The sequence below is a fragment of the Aythya ferina genome (genome assembly GCF_964211825.1).
Source record: "Aythya ferina genome assembly, chromosome: 5".
NCBI lineage: Eukaryota > Metazoa > Chordata > Aves > Anseriformes > Anatidae > Aythya > Aythya ferina.
The window spans coordinates 61329364-61348520 of record NC_140301.1 but is presented as its reverse complement, the minus strand read 5'-3'; the positions used below and the strand labels follow the sequence as shown (position 1 = coordinate 61348520).

At 44.8% G+C, this 19157-nt stretch overlaps 1 protein-coding gene and 1 long non-coding RNA gene across 4 annotated transcripts; one reads left to right on the top strand and one right to left on the bottom strand.

The window, feature by feature from the left end:
- Positions 1 to 566: 566 nt before the first annotated feature.
- TBPL2 (TATA-box binding protein like 2) lies at positions 567 to 10675 on the bottom strand. Of its 3 annotated transcripts, none has more exons than XM_084520149.1 (7): positions 10333 to 10675; positions 6917 to 7323; positions 5754 to 5841; positions 5001 to 5092; positions 3969 to 4136; positions 2802 to 2896; positions 567 to 1087 (listed from the first exon to the last, which is right to left on the bottom strand). In XM_084520149.1, the coding sequence occupies exons 1-7, from the start codon at positions 10381 to 10383 to the stop codon at positions 1008 to 1010; spliced, it is 981 nt and encodes a 326-aa protein (XP_084376275.1). In that variant the 5' UTR covers positions 10384 to 10675; the 3' UTR covers positions 567 to 1007. The 3 variants fall into 3 exon arrangements, with proteins under 3 accessions (XP_084376275.1, XP_084376276.1, XP_084376277.1); XM_084520150.1 differs by having other exon boundaries at positions 2802 to 2860; positions 10333 to 10674; XM_084520151.1 differs by lacking the exon at positions 3969 to 4136 and having other exon boundaries at positions 10333 to 10674.
- Positions 10676 to 10863: 188 nt separating this feature from the next.
- LOC311437194 lies at positions 10864 to 16522 on the top strand. The gene is made up of 3 exons (XR_014693357.1): positions 10864 to 11011; positions 11084 to 12017; positions 14914 to 16522. It is a non-coding gene; the product is annotated as an uncharacterized lncRNA (long non-coding RNA).
- The last annotated feature ends 2635 nt before the right edge of the window (positions 16523 to 19157 follow it).

Below are 19157 nucleotides of genomic sequence, written 5' to 3'. Positions count from 1 at the left end.
TGGGAATCATAGGAGGTACCAGAACAGTCAAGGGATCATCTTTACACTCTTCCTTGTCACGTTACCCACCTGAGCATGACAGCTTCAGCAAAGGAAGCCTTGAGTTCCCTTGTAGATGAGAGACAAAATTAAATTACCAAATGCTTTCATGTAGTGCCATTGCCTGAGCTCAGATTAAATAACCTAGATAATTAAGCCTTGAACATCCAAGACTTTATATTTTCTTCAAGTCCACTTTAAAGGTAGTTCCTAATTAACAGGTTTGCTTTTCAGGCCAAGCAAGCCTCCCATCATCTGAGAGGACTTCAGTAATGCAAGTGAGTGCCACTTTTTAACCCATGTAAGACAAATTGCAGAATTTGCTTCATTCTCCCCCACCCCGGTTCTCCTTTCCACGTATGTTCCAACACTGCCAGGGTCCTTGAATATCTTCTCTGTAAAGAGTATCAGCACCATTACATAATAGTTTATCCAACCTGTGGGATTAGAGGGAGTCAGTAGATGTCCTCTACATTCACTGTCTGTCTTCAAAACATTGCAATCAAGTCATACTGGATTTTGTAAGCTGTGTTGTAGACAAAAATATATTTTGAGTTTGAACATGAAAGTACTTCATTACAGGAGCTAACCTTCAGTACTTAAAGCTGAGAATTTTGATGAAGCTAGTTTGAAGTACACTGTTGATTCATCTGTTTAACAGGGATGAGGCACAAGGCCTCCGTTACAAAAATAAGTGCAACCTTAATATGCTTTATATTAAAAGTACATTTGTTTGGCAAATTTCTCAGCTTGACAGAAGTTGTCAGAACTCAAGTGGATTACAGACAGCAAATCTTCATGAAAAAACTTTTCACAAACTATAGCAAAGCATCAGCACTTACAGCATTCATGTGTCATTTGCTTAATAATCCACAACTGTACAAGTGGGTCCAGGAATACCCTTGGCTTCTGTTCCATGCCTTCTATTACAAACTGGTATATTATTGCTAGTTCCTTTACGGGCCATGTTATGACGCTTTCTTGAAACCTTTTAGGATGGGATAGATGTTCTCAAATGCCTCATAGATTTCAGAACGCTCTTTTGCCCCTGTAAAGACATTCAAAAAATAAAACCAACACATTAAGAATTAGAGCATTGAGAATAACTGAATGCACCTCATATCTAATGATGAGATTAGAATCCATGAAGAAATGCAGGAGTTTAAAAGCAAATTTAAGAACTCGTCAAATGTTAGTTTAAGGCAGAATTTCTGTCATGTTACTTCTGTACCTCAAAGAACAATTTATAGCTTGCTTTGCTTTAAGACTAGTTTAATGTTGTAGCACCAAAACAGCAGTTAGTTCCTCCTGACAGACGCCAAACACTGTCTGTCAAATAAAGCCAGTCAGAGGAATCAGACTTTTATCTGCTTAACTGTAACAGCTCTTTCTCTTGATAAGTAGAAAGATGGAAACATGAAATGAAGGGCATTTATCCCATTCATTCAGTTTGATAATTCCTCTCTCCCAGTTCCAAGAAGCTTTAAGCTTTGTTAGGTCACCTGTGATTTCTAAGCCATCCTTATCCACATTACTGCAAGCAAATCTTTAATACCAGTATTGCATGCCAACTGTACTGCAGCAGGGAGGAACAGTCCTTGCCAGTGATACTTGTCTATCACACGAGTGTAATAGGCATTAACGACAGGCAAAGTGCATTTAGATGGACTGACAATTGGACTAAGTTGCACTCAGGACAGATGTGTAAACTCTTCTCCTTCCATGAACGTAGGATATGGTTAGACATGGCTAAATCATCTGAGTTACCACAAGAACATTTTGGGATTAGGGAAGAAATTCAGCTTCAAAGATTTAGTTTTGTCATTACAATTAGGGCCCAGTGTTCACAGGCAAGGACTAGCTTTAGTCCTTCTGGGCATACTTTGGACTCTAGGGTGTTGGTATATCCCCAAACATGTTCTGTTTGGAGGTAGCCAGTATGATTTCAGTGGGCCCAGAAGGAAGGTGGTGGGGCATTAGAGGGGGAAGCATTTAAACTTCATCCTGACTGCTCTACAGTTCAATTAGCTCGTGATCTATGATTTTGAGAAACTTGAAGGCTTCTCTTGCTGTTCACATACCTCAAAGCTCTGTCATGAATATACATGTAACGTTAGGTTCCTCTGGGAACCACAAGTACCCATTTACCTTTCTGTACAGCTGTGTAAAGGCATTTTCATAAGCTTTACAACTGAATGTGCTGGAAACATGCACTCACAGTTTAGCTCTTTTTTTGCCATGGGATCCAAGGTACAGATATTTGCTGAGCACACTTACTCATAAGGCTTTTTCTCATGAGTTTGCCAAACTGTCTGGAACAGACTCTTACGTCTCCACCCTTTCCTCTAATAATCCTTAGTACATGTTGTCAGTGAAGTGTTTTAAGAAGTTTGCTTCCTGTCCAATTTTAAATTGCTTATTGTGATATTCATATTGAAGCAATTGTGAGTGGTTACTGGCATGTCAGCCTCCTGTTGGGATTCAGTACGCTGGCACAAAGCATTACGCTTTGAATAAAATAAAGATACTCAAGTTTAATGACATGGAAAGCTGAGACACTATATGAAGCAATATAAGGTTCTAGTGCAACAATACCAGTGTTATTATCCTCAAAAAACACAGATAAGCAGCAGTAGGCATGACAAAGATTGCTAAGTGGCTTTACTGCAGCAAGATATCAGTTTAGTAATGCTCAATTTAAACACTTCCTTGGAAGATGTGGTAGCACTTGGTTACAGATAATAGAGCAAGAGACCACTTACCAGTCAGTACAACTTTTCCAGACACAAAGATAAGCAACACTATCCTTGGTTTGACCATCCTATAAATAAGGCCAGGAAATAGTTCAGGTTCATAGCTGTTTCAAAACAAGCAGGTAAGATTAGTAAAATGCAAATACTGATTCAGTGCTGTATGCATGAAGTACTCTTTAGCCATGCTGACAGCTGAGTAATTAAACTTACAGATTTTAGCTAGCTAGCCAGAGAAAGGCAGGTCAGGGTCTAAATGTCTTGGAGAGAAATCTAGTAAACCCAACTAGAGCTGGTAGTTCTCTGTGCCTACTTTTAAATGCATACGAGCCATTTCTGAGTCTGATTTTCCATAGATCTAAGTAGCTTCAGAGCTGCTTCAATTAAATCTGAATTGTTTAATCATTTTTTTCCTATTCACAGTCTGCAGTGAAGAAATATACTACCTATGCTTTGACATTGCACTTGGCAATGATAGGAGACTTGTAGAACTCTGATCCCCAGTACTACTGGGATTAAACAAAAAGTTCCTGCTGTACATTTCTCCCTACGTAGCTGATACACTGCAACACAGGACTGTCAAACAATATTCATGGACAAAGAAAGCTTTTACAGAATAGGTTCTTTGTTAACCAAAGCAGCAGTTAGCTTCTTGCTATTCGCAAATCCTTCATCTTAACCATCTCTGGTGTACCTCCCGTTTACCCCAAAGTGCTCAAATGCATGGGGTATGCTCTCTGTTAAGAGATTTCCAAAGCTGCTGCTAACAGCATCCCTGCAAGGAGGAAGCAGTGAGCATCACAGGGAGGGAAGTTCCGCAGAGCCCATCCCTGTTGCATTGCACCAGTTTCAGGCTCTGGAAGCTTTACTGCCAGCTGCAGTACGTCACTGTAGCAATTAAGCAGAGGGTCATTTTGGCCTGTGCCCCACTCGGAACAGGAGTTATTGCAAAAAAAAATATAATAAGCCCTACTATCTGTATTTTAACATATTACCTACAGCCACTTCTTGTCCACTGAACCAGTTTTGGTGAGCAAAAGATGTGCTTGATATTCAGTACCCAGTTAATTATTACATTCATTTTGCCAGGCTTGTACGATTTCAGAATTTGAGTTTCTGTACAGCTTGCAAAGACAATGCTCCAAGCTACGTGGTGCCATACCTCTCCCTCCCACGTACCTGCTGAACTGCTGGTGAGTGAGAACCAACCCCTCCAGCCGGATGGGGAACCTCACATCACAGCTCCCAACCATGTTCTGGATCTTGAAGTCCAGGAACTTGGCAGGGAACCCCAGCTTCTGCACCACGCGTGCATACTTCCTCGCTGCGAGCCGTGACTGCTCTTCACTGAGGGAAGAGCAGAAGGGGGAAGCAGCTGTGCTGAGTGCTTTCTTCTGCTCTGAAGCTGGAATCCAGGTTAGAGCCACCACCATGCTAATCTGTACTCCAGAAAAAGGTATGCTAACACTCCAAATATTGAGATTCTATCCCCAAAACCACTTCAGTGAGCTAAAAGGAATGACACTTTGTTGTTCATTTTCCTGTGGTTTAACTGAGCATGCTGGAGCGTGCTATGTTACACAGTTTCCCCTGTCCAAGAATTGCACAGCAGTGTCTCATCCCTCAGATTAAAGCTGATCCAGGAGGGAGACTGCAGGTATCAGTGCAGTCTTCTAGCTAGGTGAGGGCCAGACAAGAGGCTTTCTAAGCTATAAGTTAAGACCCAATCAATGAGATGATGCATTGAAAATAAATACACCAAGGCAGCTGCTGAACTTGAGGACAAAACCTTCAGAGTACAGAAATCTTTGATTTTCTCCAGCTCCCATTTTATCTGGAGGCAGATGTGTTGACTAGTGAAGCCAGACACCAAAAGAGAGACTTGACAGACACAAGCTATGTCCCAACTCACTTTAAAGTCAGTGAGAAATGCAAATAACCCCTTAACAACTCCTGGGCATTTTAGCAGCTTTTTTGCTAATGTCTGGCTCAGCTCAGTCTATATTCAGGGGCAGAAGCATGTAGTTCAGTAACTACTGAACTCCTGTCATGAAAAAAAAATAAATAGACTTTTCAAGACTAGTGCTTCATTTTTTTCTGTAGTTAATAGCAAGCTTTTTGCTAGATAATTTAAACAAGGCTTTTGGTCAGCTGTATGACCTTAGAGGAGAGAAAAGCAAAGCAAAACAAAACAAAAACCCACCGACCCACCTTTTTGCTCCTGTGCAGACCATTTTTCCTGAACTGAAGATAAGGGCTGTTGTTCGTGGGTCCCTGATTCTCATGATCACCGCAGCAAATCTCTACAAATTCAAAGGAAAAGCTCACAGTCAAGCAGAGATATTCAGCTGGTACCACACATCGATTCATTCTCTCAAGAATTATCACTTCCACAAAGCTCAGCACAACATGTATTTACTTTGCAGAAGTGTTGTTTTATATATATTTCAGGGTGGTAAGTACTTCCCTACAACCTATGGGCTTAAGACAGCCATCACAGGACCACTCTTTGTTGCCTTACATTTTGTGGAGCAGCCTGAAGTCATTTACAGAAACTCCCACACCTATTCCCAGTAAATTTCTGCAGTATAAGTCACTTGCTAGAAACATGCAATACCAGCCCAGCTCCAGTGTTGCTCTTTCCTATAGAGGAGAGTTTTCGGGCAGATCTTTCCTCCCTCAGTCAGGGCTGCTTGAGCCATCTCAGCTGGCTCAAGCTGAAAGGAGAGTCACCTCCTTTCTTAAACAGTTTGGTAACATCTCACTGCAAGGTCTTTATTAAAAAAAATAATAATAAATCCCCTTGGGGTCCCCTGTATTTCTTTAAGAGACCCAAGTTGCAGAATTTATTAGGACTTTTCCCTATGGGAAAAGACAGAAAAGGTACAGAGCTCAGGGTGAATCTGTATAGTAGAGTCCAGCAGCACTGAGAGCTGGGAACAAAGCCTAGCCCTCAAGATTTACCTTTGGGTTATACTCTGCATTTCTGGCATGCAGAGCTATGTTCTTCAGATCCAGTTTGCAAGCCAAGTTCACAGTTGACACTATATTCCTAAGGAATGAGAAGGGAATTTTCTTATTACAAAAGCAAGGCATTACAGAGCAAAACCCCAACATTATTAGCTAACGCAAAGTCACAGCCCAGTTAATAGTTGCCATCAACTAGTTTTCTGCCTTCCTCTTTCCCACTCTCGTACTAAGCTGATTCTGGCAGAATTTAAGTAATTCAATATGAAAATTAGTTTTTCATGGGTGGAAATATAACAAGGTACAAAATTATTAGTCCCCGCATACTAAATTTGTGCGTCTTCCAATAACTACATCACTGATTTATTTTTTTTTTTTAAAACTGCTTTGAATTGCACCATTACTGAGAATTACAGAGTTATTTCTGCACTGGTAAGGTAGGTAAGGGTATGTTAGTCTCTAGAGGTGTAAGTTCTCTATATTTGCTCTAGTCCAAACAGGATCAGATCTTTTTAAAGGTCAGGATCTCTCACTTCTTTTCATGTCCTTTTCCTTTCCTCTGTTCAGACTCTTCCTTCTCTCAGGAGAGCAGACAGATCTTTAAACCCTTGGAGTCTATTGTCATCCTTAGCATTCTCCTTGCTGGACTGAGACCTTTTAAAGTGTTTTCTGTCTTGTCCTGCAGACCGAAGTAACTAGCAATGCATACTATATAGTAAATCCTTCTACCAAATGCTTCTCCTATGGAGAGACTTCTCTTGTCTCCCAGGAGAGTCTTCCCCCTTCAGAAGCCAGAGGCATTTCAGATGCTTATTCAACCAGCATGTTTATCAAGTCCACTCTCATCTGTTTTGCTAAGCTGTTTTGTTCCATGCCATTTCTATTTTGCATTGTTCAGCACAGTATCTAGTTGCCTTCCAATATTGTCTGTTCATTTGCTCCACCTCTCAAAGAAAAATAACCATGCCCACCCTTTTCCCCCTCCCTAGTTTTATGGGTGGGCTTATTTACAACCAAACCACACTTGCTACATTCTCCAGTAAGTGAGAAGTCAGAGCAATACGTTACTCTTCAAGAGAAAGACAGCTAATTTTCAGCGAGATTGACCTTCAGTGAAGGTGGTACTGTTCCTGTAACTTATATATGCTGCAGAAACTTACTGTAACTGAGGAACTATGCCAGAGCTTTCTGAAGCAGAAGCAGGTGTCACTGGGGTCATAGGAGTCATTGGTGTCAGAGGGGGGCACACACTGGACTCTTCAGGGGATGGCTGAGTTGCATCTGGGCATGACGAGCTGCTTTCATTCACGAAGGTACCACTGTCCTCATCTCTTGATACTGACCCATCGAGCTTCTCTTGCATTTCATGGCCATCTTCAGATAGGTTTTGTTCTTTATCTTGAGTAATATCTGGAAGAAAGCTGAGGTCCACTGAGGAGAAGTCTGCAGGAAGCTCCTTGGGCTGATTAAATTGAGAACCAAACAATCCATCTTCGGTTTGAATTGGAAGGTCCACATCATAAGGGCTCATGGGAGTAAACAGCTGAGGACTAGCTGAGAGGTCATCCTTGAATGAAGAAAAAGTGTGTCACTAAGGATCCTGTATTAGAACATTTACTTCAGCTGGGAGACTACATTAAGGTACATTTTCTATTCAAACAATAAGTTTCAATCATTTTTCCCCATAAGTATTACAGCAAAGAATAGTCTTAAGATTTGAAAGGGTGTCATTGGCTTGTCTGTCAGCATATAGAAACAGATAACTTTTCCCCCAAATGATTTTTATAGTGGATACGCTCATTTTCCCACCACACTTTAAAGACAGTCTAGAATACATCAGATTTGATGCCACAAATTGAGAAGTCAGGTATCTACCAGCAGTAATTGGAGGGACAATGCTGGCTCTTTGCCCTTCACAGCCTTCAGCGTGCCTCAGTTACATACATAACCAACATAACTGTTCGTGAGTTTTTCCAAGGAAGACAGCTAGCATTTTCTGGCTGGCTTTCACTCCACTATACTGATACTGCTGTTTCCCCTCGCTGCTACCAGGGGACGGTGTCAGCGTTGTGTTAGATTTGTGCAATAGAGGGCAGCAGTTCACAGACGCACGAGCGAATTAAGCATTCAGCTGCAGGAGGTTACCAGACTAATTCAAGCGAGACGCAGTCAGCAAAGCCAGCATCCTTCCCAGATCAAGCGATTAAGGCATTCAACATATCTGCAAGCAAGTTCTTGCATACTAATGCCCTCCTTTATCAGCATCACTTAAAAAGGAATTAAAAGTGTTTTAAAGGCATTGTGGTATTGAGAAGGCAAGAGTTTAGGAATTTATTCCCTTATTCATGTGGGCATAAGCCTCTAGTTAGTGGAAAGCTTCTTCCAAGAAAGAGATTGCTGCTGCTACCCACAGCAGGTGACAGCTTGGAGTAGATGATCCGTACAAGAGATTTTGTGTGCATTTAGGCATTTTAGCACCGAGGACTTAAACTGAAGCACAAATCAGAACAGGGAACTGCACACAAGACAGAGGCCCTCAAGTTGGCAGCGACTGCCTGAGCTCCGGAGGGAGCAGGGTTTCCAGATCAATGCTCTGCAGCCCTGAGCTAGTGCTGCTCTATGCTCTGTGCTAATCAGCTCAGTTAACACAGCCGTGCGTGCTCTGCACACGAGGAGGTCTCTGCACCTAGTTACTCTGCAGTATGTCTGCCTGGAGAAAGCACTTGCAGCTTGGAAAACTCTTGTGACAAATCATTGCAGAGAACCCTTCATGTAAATATGGATACAAGCTGGTCTAGCTGTAAAGTATGAATACCTGGGGGGTTCAAAACTGTTTGTAAAGCTGGCTTCTAGATGCAGAGCCCCATAAGAGATCTGGGGCAGAGCGCTACTGAATGAAACCTCAGCTCTTTGGAGAGCAGGACCCAGGAATTGGCAAGTCCGATCCACATCTTAAGCCACCTGAGTCAGACACAAATTATTTTAAAACAGTAGATGGTTACTTACAATAGGAAAATATTATGGGACAGTTATTCAAGGTTTTATTTATTTTGTTAGGAGAAGGAAAGCACAGTCTCTTTAAGACCTCCAATAAACCAAGACCTATCCATACAGGACTCAGCTAGGAAAGTTTTCTGCCAACCGTGATGTGCAGAAGATGGTACAAAAAAGCCCTGTCACTGCAAGCTTGCAAGACTATTAATGTATCATACTAAGAGGCATCAGACATCTTATAAATAATGGTCAAAAAACAATTGCAAAGCAGTTTACGGTATTGCTTAAAGAAAAACGCTAATAGATGAACGGTATAAGAGACAAGAACCTTTAGACCACTGAAAAAAAAAATAAAAAAACAGGTAGAGTGCTTAAAGTAGATAGAAACAGAAAGCAAGTCTTCCTTTCTCAGAACAATTGCATGGAAAGCTGGTGAGAAAAAGCTCTTATAGGGTTAAGTGCTGGGGAAGATTGCCCTCTTGTTAGACAGATGCTCAGGGGCTTCCAAAGGGGGGGCACAAGACCATGTTTATCTTGGGCTGGCTGCCAAGGGTTATTACTGTAGACTCCAGGTTAATTAACTTCACTGAAGGCCCCATCAGCTGCATTGCTTCAGACACTTCCCAGCAGCTCCAGAAAGGAGATTTTATGCACAGATCCTGCCTGAGATCACCAGGTTTGGGGAGGAAACAGCAGTTTTGGTTCCACTGTAGTAGTCGACGAGACCCAGATATATATAAATCAAATCCAGCTGTTTTAGCGACAGCTCTTGCCTTTTTTAATGGCACCCTGTTCATCTTCTACTATCAGCTACCCTGACAAATCTGAAATAGCAAATTCAGCTGCATGCTATTTGTAACACCCTGTTATACTTCACCATGTTAAACACCTCATGGGGCAAGTTCAGAGGGCTTTGCTGACTACCACCAGTAGATCTCTGGATTTAAGCAGCTTGAATTGAACGTACTTTCTGGGTTGTAAAATAGTTTAAGATAGGAGGCAGCAAGTCAGTGAAAAGAAGTACATGCAGCTGAAGAAGTTGTGTCCCTTGGGCAAACACAAGGCTCAGCTGAGGAGCCCAGCCCTCTCCCAGTTATCTCTACAACCACCTGCAGCAGTCCCTTCCACCAGAGGGACGTTTTTAATAGATAAAAAAAGATTTTTGCAACAGTTTGCCAGCCAGCATGAAGAGATCTGAGTCTCCTACCCCTTCCGAGCACTGCTCCCTCAGCCTGTCCCCACAGCAGAGGAGCTCCAGCCTCTGAGCACCCTCTGGATGTGCTCCAATAGCTCCACATCCGTATAAACAAATCACTTGGGGGCTTAAGGATATAAAAAAAACTCAGAGAAAGGCAAAAAACACTGTAGTACCACAAAGAAACAGGGGAGGGCCCAGAGGAGACGTTTTACTTCAGAGATGGGCGGGAAAGCTTCTTCAGCGCGGCGTTGGTGGTATAGTGGTGAGCATAGCTGCCTTCCAAGCAGTTGACCCGGGTTCGATTCCCGGCCAACGCAACTCCTCTTTTTGGTTTTAAAACCCTTTATTATTATTATTTTTTTTTCCCTTCCCCCAGCCCGGTACCTGCCCGCTGCAGTTCTCCAGGTACCTCTCCAGCGGTGAAACTCCATCCATGGGCACAAGCCCCTACCACAGGCTCCCGGCCCCAGCTTTAAGGCAGGGGGTGGCAGCAGGGGCCAGGTGCAGCTTGTTGGGAGCAGGGCCTGCCCCAAAACCTGTGGGTTGTGATTCCCCCCGAGGGGACACAAGCAGCCTTTTGGGGTGTGTTTCACCCTGGGGAGATGCTGGAGATTTCGGGGCTCTGCTTTGTGTTTGCCATCAGCCTGTGAGCAGAGCTGGAGTCTGGGCTTCCCCCCTTCAGGGCTGCAGGAAAACAGGGGTCTAATGCTTAGACTGTGTAAAGATAAAGCTTGTTGTGATCCCCAGGCCCTTAATTTCTCCCACCTGCCTCATTAAGTGCAATAAACCACAGCTGGTCTTGCAGCAAGAGCTGGCTCCCCTCTGACTGTGAGAGCAGCCCCAAATTACAAACCTGGGTCTGGAGGCATTGCACCGAGGTTGCCCATCCCCAGCTGGGCCAGGGCTGCCAGCGCTTCCCAAAAACTCAGGAAGGGCCTAGGTGCAATGTGGCTGCCAACACAGCTTCCTTTGGGAGCTTCTCGACGCGATGTTTGCTGCCCAACTTGTTCCTCCTGTCCCGTCCCGTTGCTGCGTGCTGATGGATGGATGGGTTTCTGCAGAGGCACAGCTGGGGACAGGTCCTTTTCCCTGTCTGGGCTGGTGTAGGGGGTGACAACTGCTGCTCTGCTTACAGGTCTGCTCACCGGTGTGAGATTTGCTTGCAAACATCTGTCTGGGCTGAAGAAACCTTTCAGAAGAAGATACCAAGGTCTGCATGTGCAGAGGGTCTTCAGGAGGTGCTGCCAGGCTCTTATCGCCACCCCCAGGGGTGTGGAGGATGGGGTTTGGATCCTATATCCACAAAGCAGAGTGTACGTGGCTGCTGAGCATCTCTCCCTCCTCAGCACAGCCTGCTGGGCTGGTTTCATGGTGCTTTTGGGACTCGCCTTGCCCTGATGCTTTGCAGATGCCAAATCCCCCTGGCCCCAGAACAATTCAGCCTCAGGCAGGTTGCTCGATGTTATGCAGCCCGTCCTGCAGCGGCCAGGAAGCCAAGTGAGGAGAGGACTCTCCAAGAGGCTGCATGGGGTGTTACAGAGGCTGGTGGAGCTGGCTCAGACCAGCTGACGATGGTCAGATCTAAAACATCCCCTTTGGGGATGACTGGCGGTTGAAGTGGTTGCAGACAGCTCCGCAGGACAGTGTTTGGCACTCCCCCAGCGTGTGGACACAATTGCTGTGCTTAAATTAGGAAACTGGAGTACTGTGGTGGCTGTGGTGTTCCCTGGTTGCACTGCAGCCATAGTACTAAATCTCTAATCAGTCTATTTATTCCTTTGATGCACGGCCAATATCAGCATTTATACACAATATCAGGTGTATAGGCAACTGCAGAAGCCCCTGGAGATACGTTCATCCTTCAGCACTGGGGTCTGACCTGTCTGCATGACATGAAGTGGAGATAGGGACATCAAACCATGGCATTTAAGTGACGGAGAGAGGCTACGTCAGAGGTGAACACAAATACGAGTCTCTAAATGTCGCTGTTGCTTCTTGCCTGGGATAGGGGCAGATGGCAGGGGCACCAGTGGGAAGCGACGCCTGCTGCAGAGCCCCTGCGATTTTGGGTAAGTCACGGGGTTTGGTGCCCCCTCTGTTCAGTGGGTTGAGGATCATTTACCCTTCCTGTAGGCGGAGGAGAAGGGAAAAGCCTGCTGTGAGATGGTGCTCTGCCTTGTACAGCAGGACACTCTGCCCCTGCCATGACTTGGCCGGATGCTAATTTCAGATGCATCACTTGGCACTCGTGAGACTCATCTGCTGGGTTTCTGATCATCCAGGTCAAACAACGTTAGAAAGCACAGCTATTTTTTCCCCATCTCAACATAGACAAGATTCTTTCTGTCTCAAGCCTCATTTATTTTACTTTTTCCCCCTCTGGGAAGCAGCAGGCGCCCCGAGACAGGGCCGAGGTGACTCAGGAGCAGCCGCTGCTCGGCCCCAAACGGCGCAGCCAGCTTCGGGCTGGGTGAGTCACCTGAAGCACAGCGTTACTGTAATGATGAGGCGTCACGAGTTCTCAGTTAGCAAATTGCTTAATTTTCCTGAGCCAGTTGGTGATTGTAACAACAATAAGAGCTTTGCGCATCCTCTTGAAGAGCGGTTCGGCATTGTTCTTCCTCGGATAACTGATTGGAGAAGGCTATTCCACAGAGCTTCTCTAACTTTCCTGTATCAGTCCCTTAGCTGTTTCTGTAGCGCACATTCCTGCATTATCTGGATGCTACAATCTGGTTAGCAGACAGTACTAATCACGGGAGGCTTCCAAAAGCCTGGAAGGGCCAAGGAACAGATCAGTGAGGAAGCTCTACCTGTTTTATTCATTAATGCTCCCGACAGACGCCTTCTATTCCAGCACCCTGTAAATGCTTTGCTGCTTGCTTTGAAGTTACTTAATCTGGTTGGGCTCTATCTTATCTTTTTCAGGAGCCACTTTGGGAATTAAAAGCCCGTGGCTGGCAGCATTCTGCTACTGCTCACCTGAGCTTTATGCTAAACTTTTATAGCGGTAATTGTCCCCGAAGAGCGTGGTGTCTCTTGTATAGCTTGCATCTGCAGGTGCCCTCGCTGCCTACAGAATTAAAGCCATGCCTTTGGAGGAGATAAAAGAGCAGCTGAGAGCGGGATCACCTTCCAAGAAAAGACTCGTTTATTAAGTACAAGTTATCTCTAAATGCAGCATCTTCCAATTACCCCATTGCTCTAGGCTTTCATGCCAACGGCAGAATCAGTCCGGTTGCAGAGCAGATTCCTTCTGTCTGGTTTTGCTGTGTTTTGGTCCCTGTGCCAGGGATGTAGGTGCAGCGGGGTGCTGCACAGGACCCCAAAGGGGGTCAGGGAGGGTGGCAGGAGAGATGCAGTGAGGTCCATGGGCTGTGCAGGAGCTGGCAAGGCTCACCAGAGGCAGCTGCAGCCCAAAAAGGAGCTCAGAGGGAGCACATCAGTCTCTGACAAGTATGACCATCGTGTTCTCATACCTACCTGTCCCATAACACTCCATCCTAGGCCTGGCCAACACCTGCCAGTGAGAGTAGCTATTAGACTTATTGCCAGGGAAGGAGAGAAAACACCGTGACTATTCAATGAGTAATAGTGAGCAATTTGACATTTAATTGTGAGTAATTGTGTCATCATTGGGCTATGCCGGTGTAAATAGGAACAGAATCAGGCCCATTAGATTTGACATTTGGTCCTGGCTTGCCGTGTGTCGATTGGGAGTGACCCCCTTACAGGACTGTGCTCAGGAGGATTTGAAATTGGGCCAGAATCCAGTTTAATTTTCCAGATTCACAGGGTGATGGGAAGAAGGGCTGTAACCTCTCCTTTATCACCCTGTGCTCTCTCTCCATCCCTGCACCAGATGATGCCGCCCAGGTCACACAGTGGTAAGGACACCTCGTCTTTGTCCCAGCCAAACTGGGGCTCTCCTAATCCCTGCGAATGACGGCGATGGGGGATTTGGCACTCTTTGCAAACACCGGTTTATTCTCGGTGTTCATCAGCTAAAGCGAGCATCTCCCTTGCTTGCTGGTAGAGACAAGGTGAGGCCAACATTTGGTGTGCATCGACTGCTGGACCAGTGAAGAAAGCCACTTCTGCCAAAAGGAAAAGGGGTAAAGTGGCTGGAAAAGAGCCTTTTTTGCTGGCTTCTGCAGTTCCGTGGAGCATAATGTGCAATGAAGGCACTGACTGCCCCCACGTCAGGGTTGCTGAGAACCAGACCCAGAAAGCATTGCCAAAACCTCCTCTGAATGCCAGAGGAAGCAACATCAGTAAAAGCCATCTGTCTCAGCTGAGGGGCTGAATGGTGACTTTAGAACTGTGCAGTTATCTTCACTTCATTTTCCTATTTGCCCAGAGCAACTGAGTGATTAAGCAGAGGCATTCGGTGTGTGGTTTGCATAGAAATCCACTTCGGGCCCAGCCGTGCTCTTAAGGGTTCACGCTTGGTCTGCGGTGTGGGGGAGAGCACTTTGCTCTATTTTTATTTATTTATTTTTTTTCATTGTGTTGCCTTTAAAATGGCCAGGGAAGGCAGGGGAGAGCTTTAAACACTGGCTGACACCTTAATTGCTACCTAGCAATTAATGGCTACAGGCTTCCTTGGACAGCTCCCCCCCTTAGTGTCACACACACATATATCTGACACTTGGTTTCAGAAGTGCTTTTGTTAAGTCATCTTTCTAATTTTTGTGCCAAATGGCCTGTCTAGATTGAATTGCATTTAAATGAGGTGAGTGTGCAATGGATCATCTGACTGCTGATGTTTTCCCTCCGCGTTTTGTGACAAATTGCCCTAATGCAAACACCATGTCTCATACCCTGAACTTACTGCTCCAATTAAATACTGATCCTTTAAGCTTTATCTGGGGCAACAACACAGTAATGGCACTCAAGTGTGTTTGCACAGAAAAGCAGAGAGGCGTGCAGATGGCAGGTGTTAACAGACCTCTATTAATTTAGTTTGCAGGGGTCGCAGCAACACTGAAGACATGAGCAATGGTGCTAGGATGCTCTGGGACCTCCAGTCCAAGCTCTCCAGGAATTAGAGCACAGCCTGCGATGCCTTCGCTGCTGTGTCAGCTGAAATATACCAGCACAAGAGTTTTTCCTGGCTTATCACGCAGGGGAGGACGGATGAATATTGTTCATACACCGCGAGCCAAGGAAGGGTGCTAACGGGTCGCTGAAATCCCAGTAAAAGTTACTTTTGTCTGGCTGCTCAGCACGATGCAATGACTGACACTGGAATGAGTCCTCGGGGCGCGCAGCTCAGTGATTAGTCAGTTCTCATTACCACTTCCTCCGATTAACGGCGAGCAAATCAGCGTGCTTGAGTCAACAGGGACCTCGGGAGAAACCCAACTTCCCCAAAACGCTGCCAGATGTCAGCAGACGCTCCAATCCCCCTGCCTTGACCTTTTTGTGCCTTAACACGTAATTAACTTTTAAGGCAGTGATGTTGCTGTCTCTCTACCCCTTCTGCTGTAGCCTGCCAATGAACATCGTTAGCGGTAATGAAGCAGTACGGGTACAGCTCGGTGGGCACATGCTGCTGCAGAGCATTGCAGAAACCCAACCTTAAATCATTTTGGGCTTTTTTGTTTGGGTTTTCCTCGTTCTCACTTGCTGCTTCTGCAGTTTCTGTTAACGAGAGCATGTTTGATTGGGTTGTGGCACTCGCCTACTGACTCCACGCTTTCCTACGCCTTAGCTTCTATGCTCAATGTATAGAAGAGGAATGCAAGTTATTTTTTCCCCTACAATCCAATATATGACTATGGAAAGCCTTAATATCTTTACATGTTTTTGGTGTCTGCATGCTGTAGAAGCAGCTGACTGGTCGCAGTGCCCTGCCTGATGAAGGGCGCTTTTTTTCCTCATTTTTTCCTCATTTTTTCCTCATTTTTTTTTCTTCAGCCCACTTATCTGTGGCTTGTCAGAAATAATTAAATGCTCTGATTGCTTTGGCCTCCCTTCAGTGGGTATTTGCCCAAGTCAATAATACAGGAGCAGCTCTGCTGAGATCTGTTTGCACTCACCACATTCAGCAGGGCTCAGGTAGAGCTAAGGTATTCTCAGCAAAGTTTTCAGGAAAATTGGGAACCCAGATGGGCTTGTGTTGGGGAGGGTCCAAAGCTGCCTGCTTTCTAAACACAAATCATGTCAGAACCATTGGGTTTTGTGTATTATCATTAAAAAGTGCTCACATTTATCCCCAGGTATTTTCACAGTCCCCTTACCCTCGGAGTGGCGTGGGCAGTGCTGTGACCCCAAACAAATGGAGTGTACGAAGACAGATGGCTTAAACACATTCCTAAATGCAGCTGGCGTAGACCTCTTACACCTCTCCCAGCTCTCACCCAATTTGTTAATGGCTGTGTTTTTCCCTGTAGGACAGTAATGCTTTTCTCTGTGACTTTTTATAAAGGAACTTCTAGGTCTTCTTTCGGCCCCTTGGGTGAAAACAAAAAATTGGCCTCTTTTCTGGTGCCTTTCTATCTTCCCCTGAGCACCTGAGATGCTTCTTAACCCTTCCTTTCCCCCAGGACTTACAAACGGTGTGATATTTGGGTGTCTGAGTCGAGACACAGCATGGGAGGATGCGGAGCTCACTAGGGAGAAACCTGTCACCACCTAAAAGATCAGCTATAGATCTTTTTCGTAGAGAAGAATCCACGCTCATTTTAAGCATGAGGAGCTAAAACAGCATTTCACAGCAGGAAGTACAGTGAGCTCTGGCACCGCTAGGAATTGTTGCTTGATCTCACAGGTGATCCTTCTGCCATTCATGGGCTGTCTGCTCAGACCAGGCATTTACAAACAATTCAGCCAGCCTTGGGAGGCAGGTGCCTGTTACCACCAGCGGAGGCAATCTGGGGACCAGAGAGCAAAGTCCCCCTGCAGCGTGACGCTCGTGGCACCAGGCAGATGACCACATCCCTTGTGTAGCTGCAGACAGGATATTTCAATATTAACAAACCCCAAAATGGGTCTTCTTCTTTATTTATTTATTTATATTTATTGTTGTTTTGATTTTTGTTTTCAAAGAAAAATATCTTTATTCCTTAGGCACTGATGAAGAGTATTAATTTAAAAACTTAGTTCACACACACAGATATATATATATTTCATATATAGCTATAGTTCAATGTAGGACAGTGTAAACAGCACCTGGAAACCTGAATTTGGAATGGAAGAAAAGATGTAAAGGATGTAAACTGTTACTGGGTTACACCAAGTGAAGTGTTTTACAGCAGGAGAGGTACTTTAGGTACTTTCTGTGTCATTTCTTCATTTGCTTTGCTTAATGATGCCCAGCTCTTAAAAAATCCTCTTCTGCTACAATGCTACCAAGAAAGAGGCAGAAAGAAGAGGAATATTTTAAAACTGCTTTGAAACAGAACTCCCGATGTTAATTCAGAGGTTAATCTTGTGTTGCTTGGAAAGCTGCTTTTCTGCCCAGCCTCCCTGTGATCCCTTTAGCTATATCTGATACTGAGGGTTTGAAAACTCCAGATTAGAAATTAAATTCCACCTCTGTGGCCCAGCCCCGATGACCCATGGAGTCACAGAAAATAGGGTTTCCTTTACAGCGAGCTCTTCCAGGGAAAGCTGTTGCTTTTTTTAATTTTTCTTTTTGAAAATGAGTGGGGATTATTCAGTGAAGGCTGATTGCAGGCCCTGGTCTTGCAAGGATTTGGGTTCTTGTTTTATTTTGCTCACACGTTTTAGCACAGAGGAGAGTCCGATGGGCTCCAGCATGGCTTAGGGTGGACGAGGTGTGGCGGCTGTGGCAGGCACCAACTGCTGCTGCCAGGCTGGGTGTAGGATCTGTGCTGCAGGAGCCAACATGCATGCTGGTCAGGTGTCTCCTATGGGAACAGCAGCCGTGGCAGGGGAGGAAAGGGGTTTCCCAAAGGGATTTCCCATTGGGACTTCCTTTTTTATCTTTTGCAAATGTGAAAAAATTGAGCAGCAGTGTCTTAGCCTTTTTTTTTTTTTTTTTTTTTTTTAAGTGAGCTCTGAGGCAGCTTCTAACCATTCACTTTATTAGCTGGCTTTTCTGTAATACAAAATGTGTCCTTGGCCATCTCAGCTCCATTAAAAATATATATATATATTTATATATATATACACACACACTGAGATAACATGTGGATTATGTGGATTTGTATTAGCCTTGTTGATTTTGGGTCATGTACAATGCCATGTTTGAGTCTATTCTTTTTTATTAGGAGTTTTTATGCTTATTACAGGAGTTCCCAGAGTTGTTTCTTCTGACAAATGCTGCTTAGGACAGATGTGTTTTTATTCCCTTACAGCTGGATTGAATCAAATGTCTTTTTCTGCATAGCTCGAATTTCTGCAGTGGGGTTATTTCTCATTTACTACTCTGAGAACAAAGTTGTAGCAAGCTCTGTGACTTTCTTTAAGCAGAAGTTGAAATCTTTTTGGTGCACGTGCATGTGATATATTAATTTTCACTTCCCACCAAGTGTGGGAATTCATGCTTGTAAACAGTGCAATGAAAATAATGCAAATAAGCAGAGGCAAAGAGAAAAATTTGGTCATCATTGTTTTTCCCTAGCCAGGAAAGAGAGGCTGAATCAGCGAGGTGTTGAGACTTGCAGGGTGCTCATTTCTGGCATCGATAAGGATCTCTCATGCTCTCCTATAAAATGCTAAATTAGCAATACTCAGCCTCTCTGACTTCCAGCCCCACTGAGCACACAGCTTGTCTTCCTGGGCCTGACCTGAGTCCACAAGTCTGAAGTACTTTCCCCGCGATCTGAGGAAGCAAAAATCCCGACAAAACCAATGACTTGGGGCTCCTGCGGCATTTCAAAACCCTTTTCTTTTTCCCCATGAGTGGTTGCCTAATGTGGCTGGGATTTCAGCGATGATTTGCATTATTTCCTCCCTGCAGTTGGGGTAGGCAGCGTCGTTAGCCTCGCCGGCTGATTTGCACAGCGGTCACTCTCCAGTGAGTTTTGCCACCGGGTTTCTCAGCCTGCAGTAATCTGAACAGTTTATTGCCTTACGCACTGGGCGATGATACACAACGTGTGGTTTAAAAGCATTCTCCAGTCGGCACCACAATTGCCTGCATGTTGCTAAAAGCAGAAGAAAATAATAAAAAAAATGCACCTCCTGCAGCTGAAGCACCTGGCTCTGCACTTTTTGACTGCAGTGGCTGCCTGAGC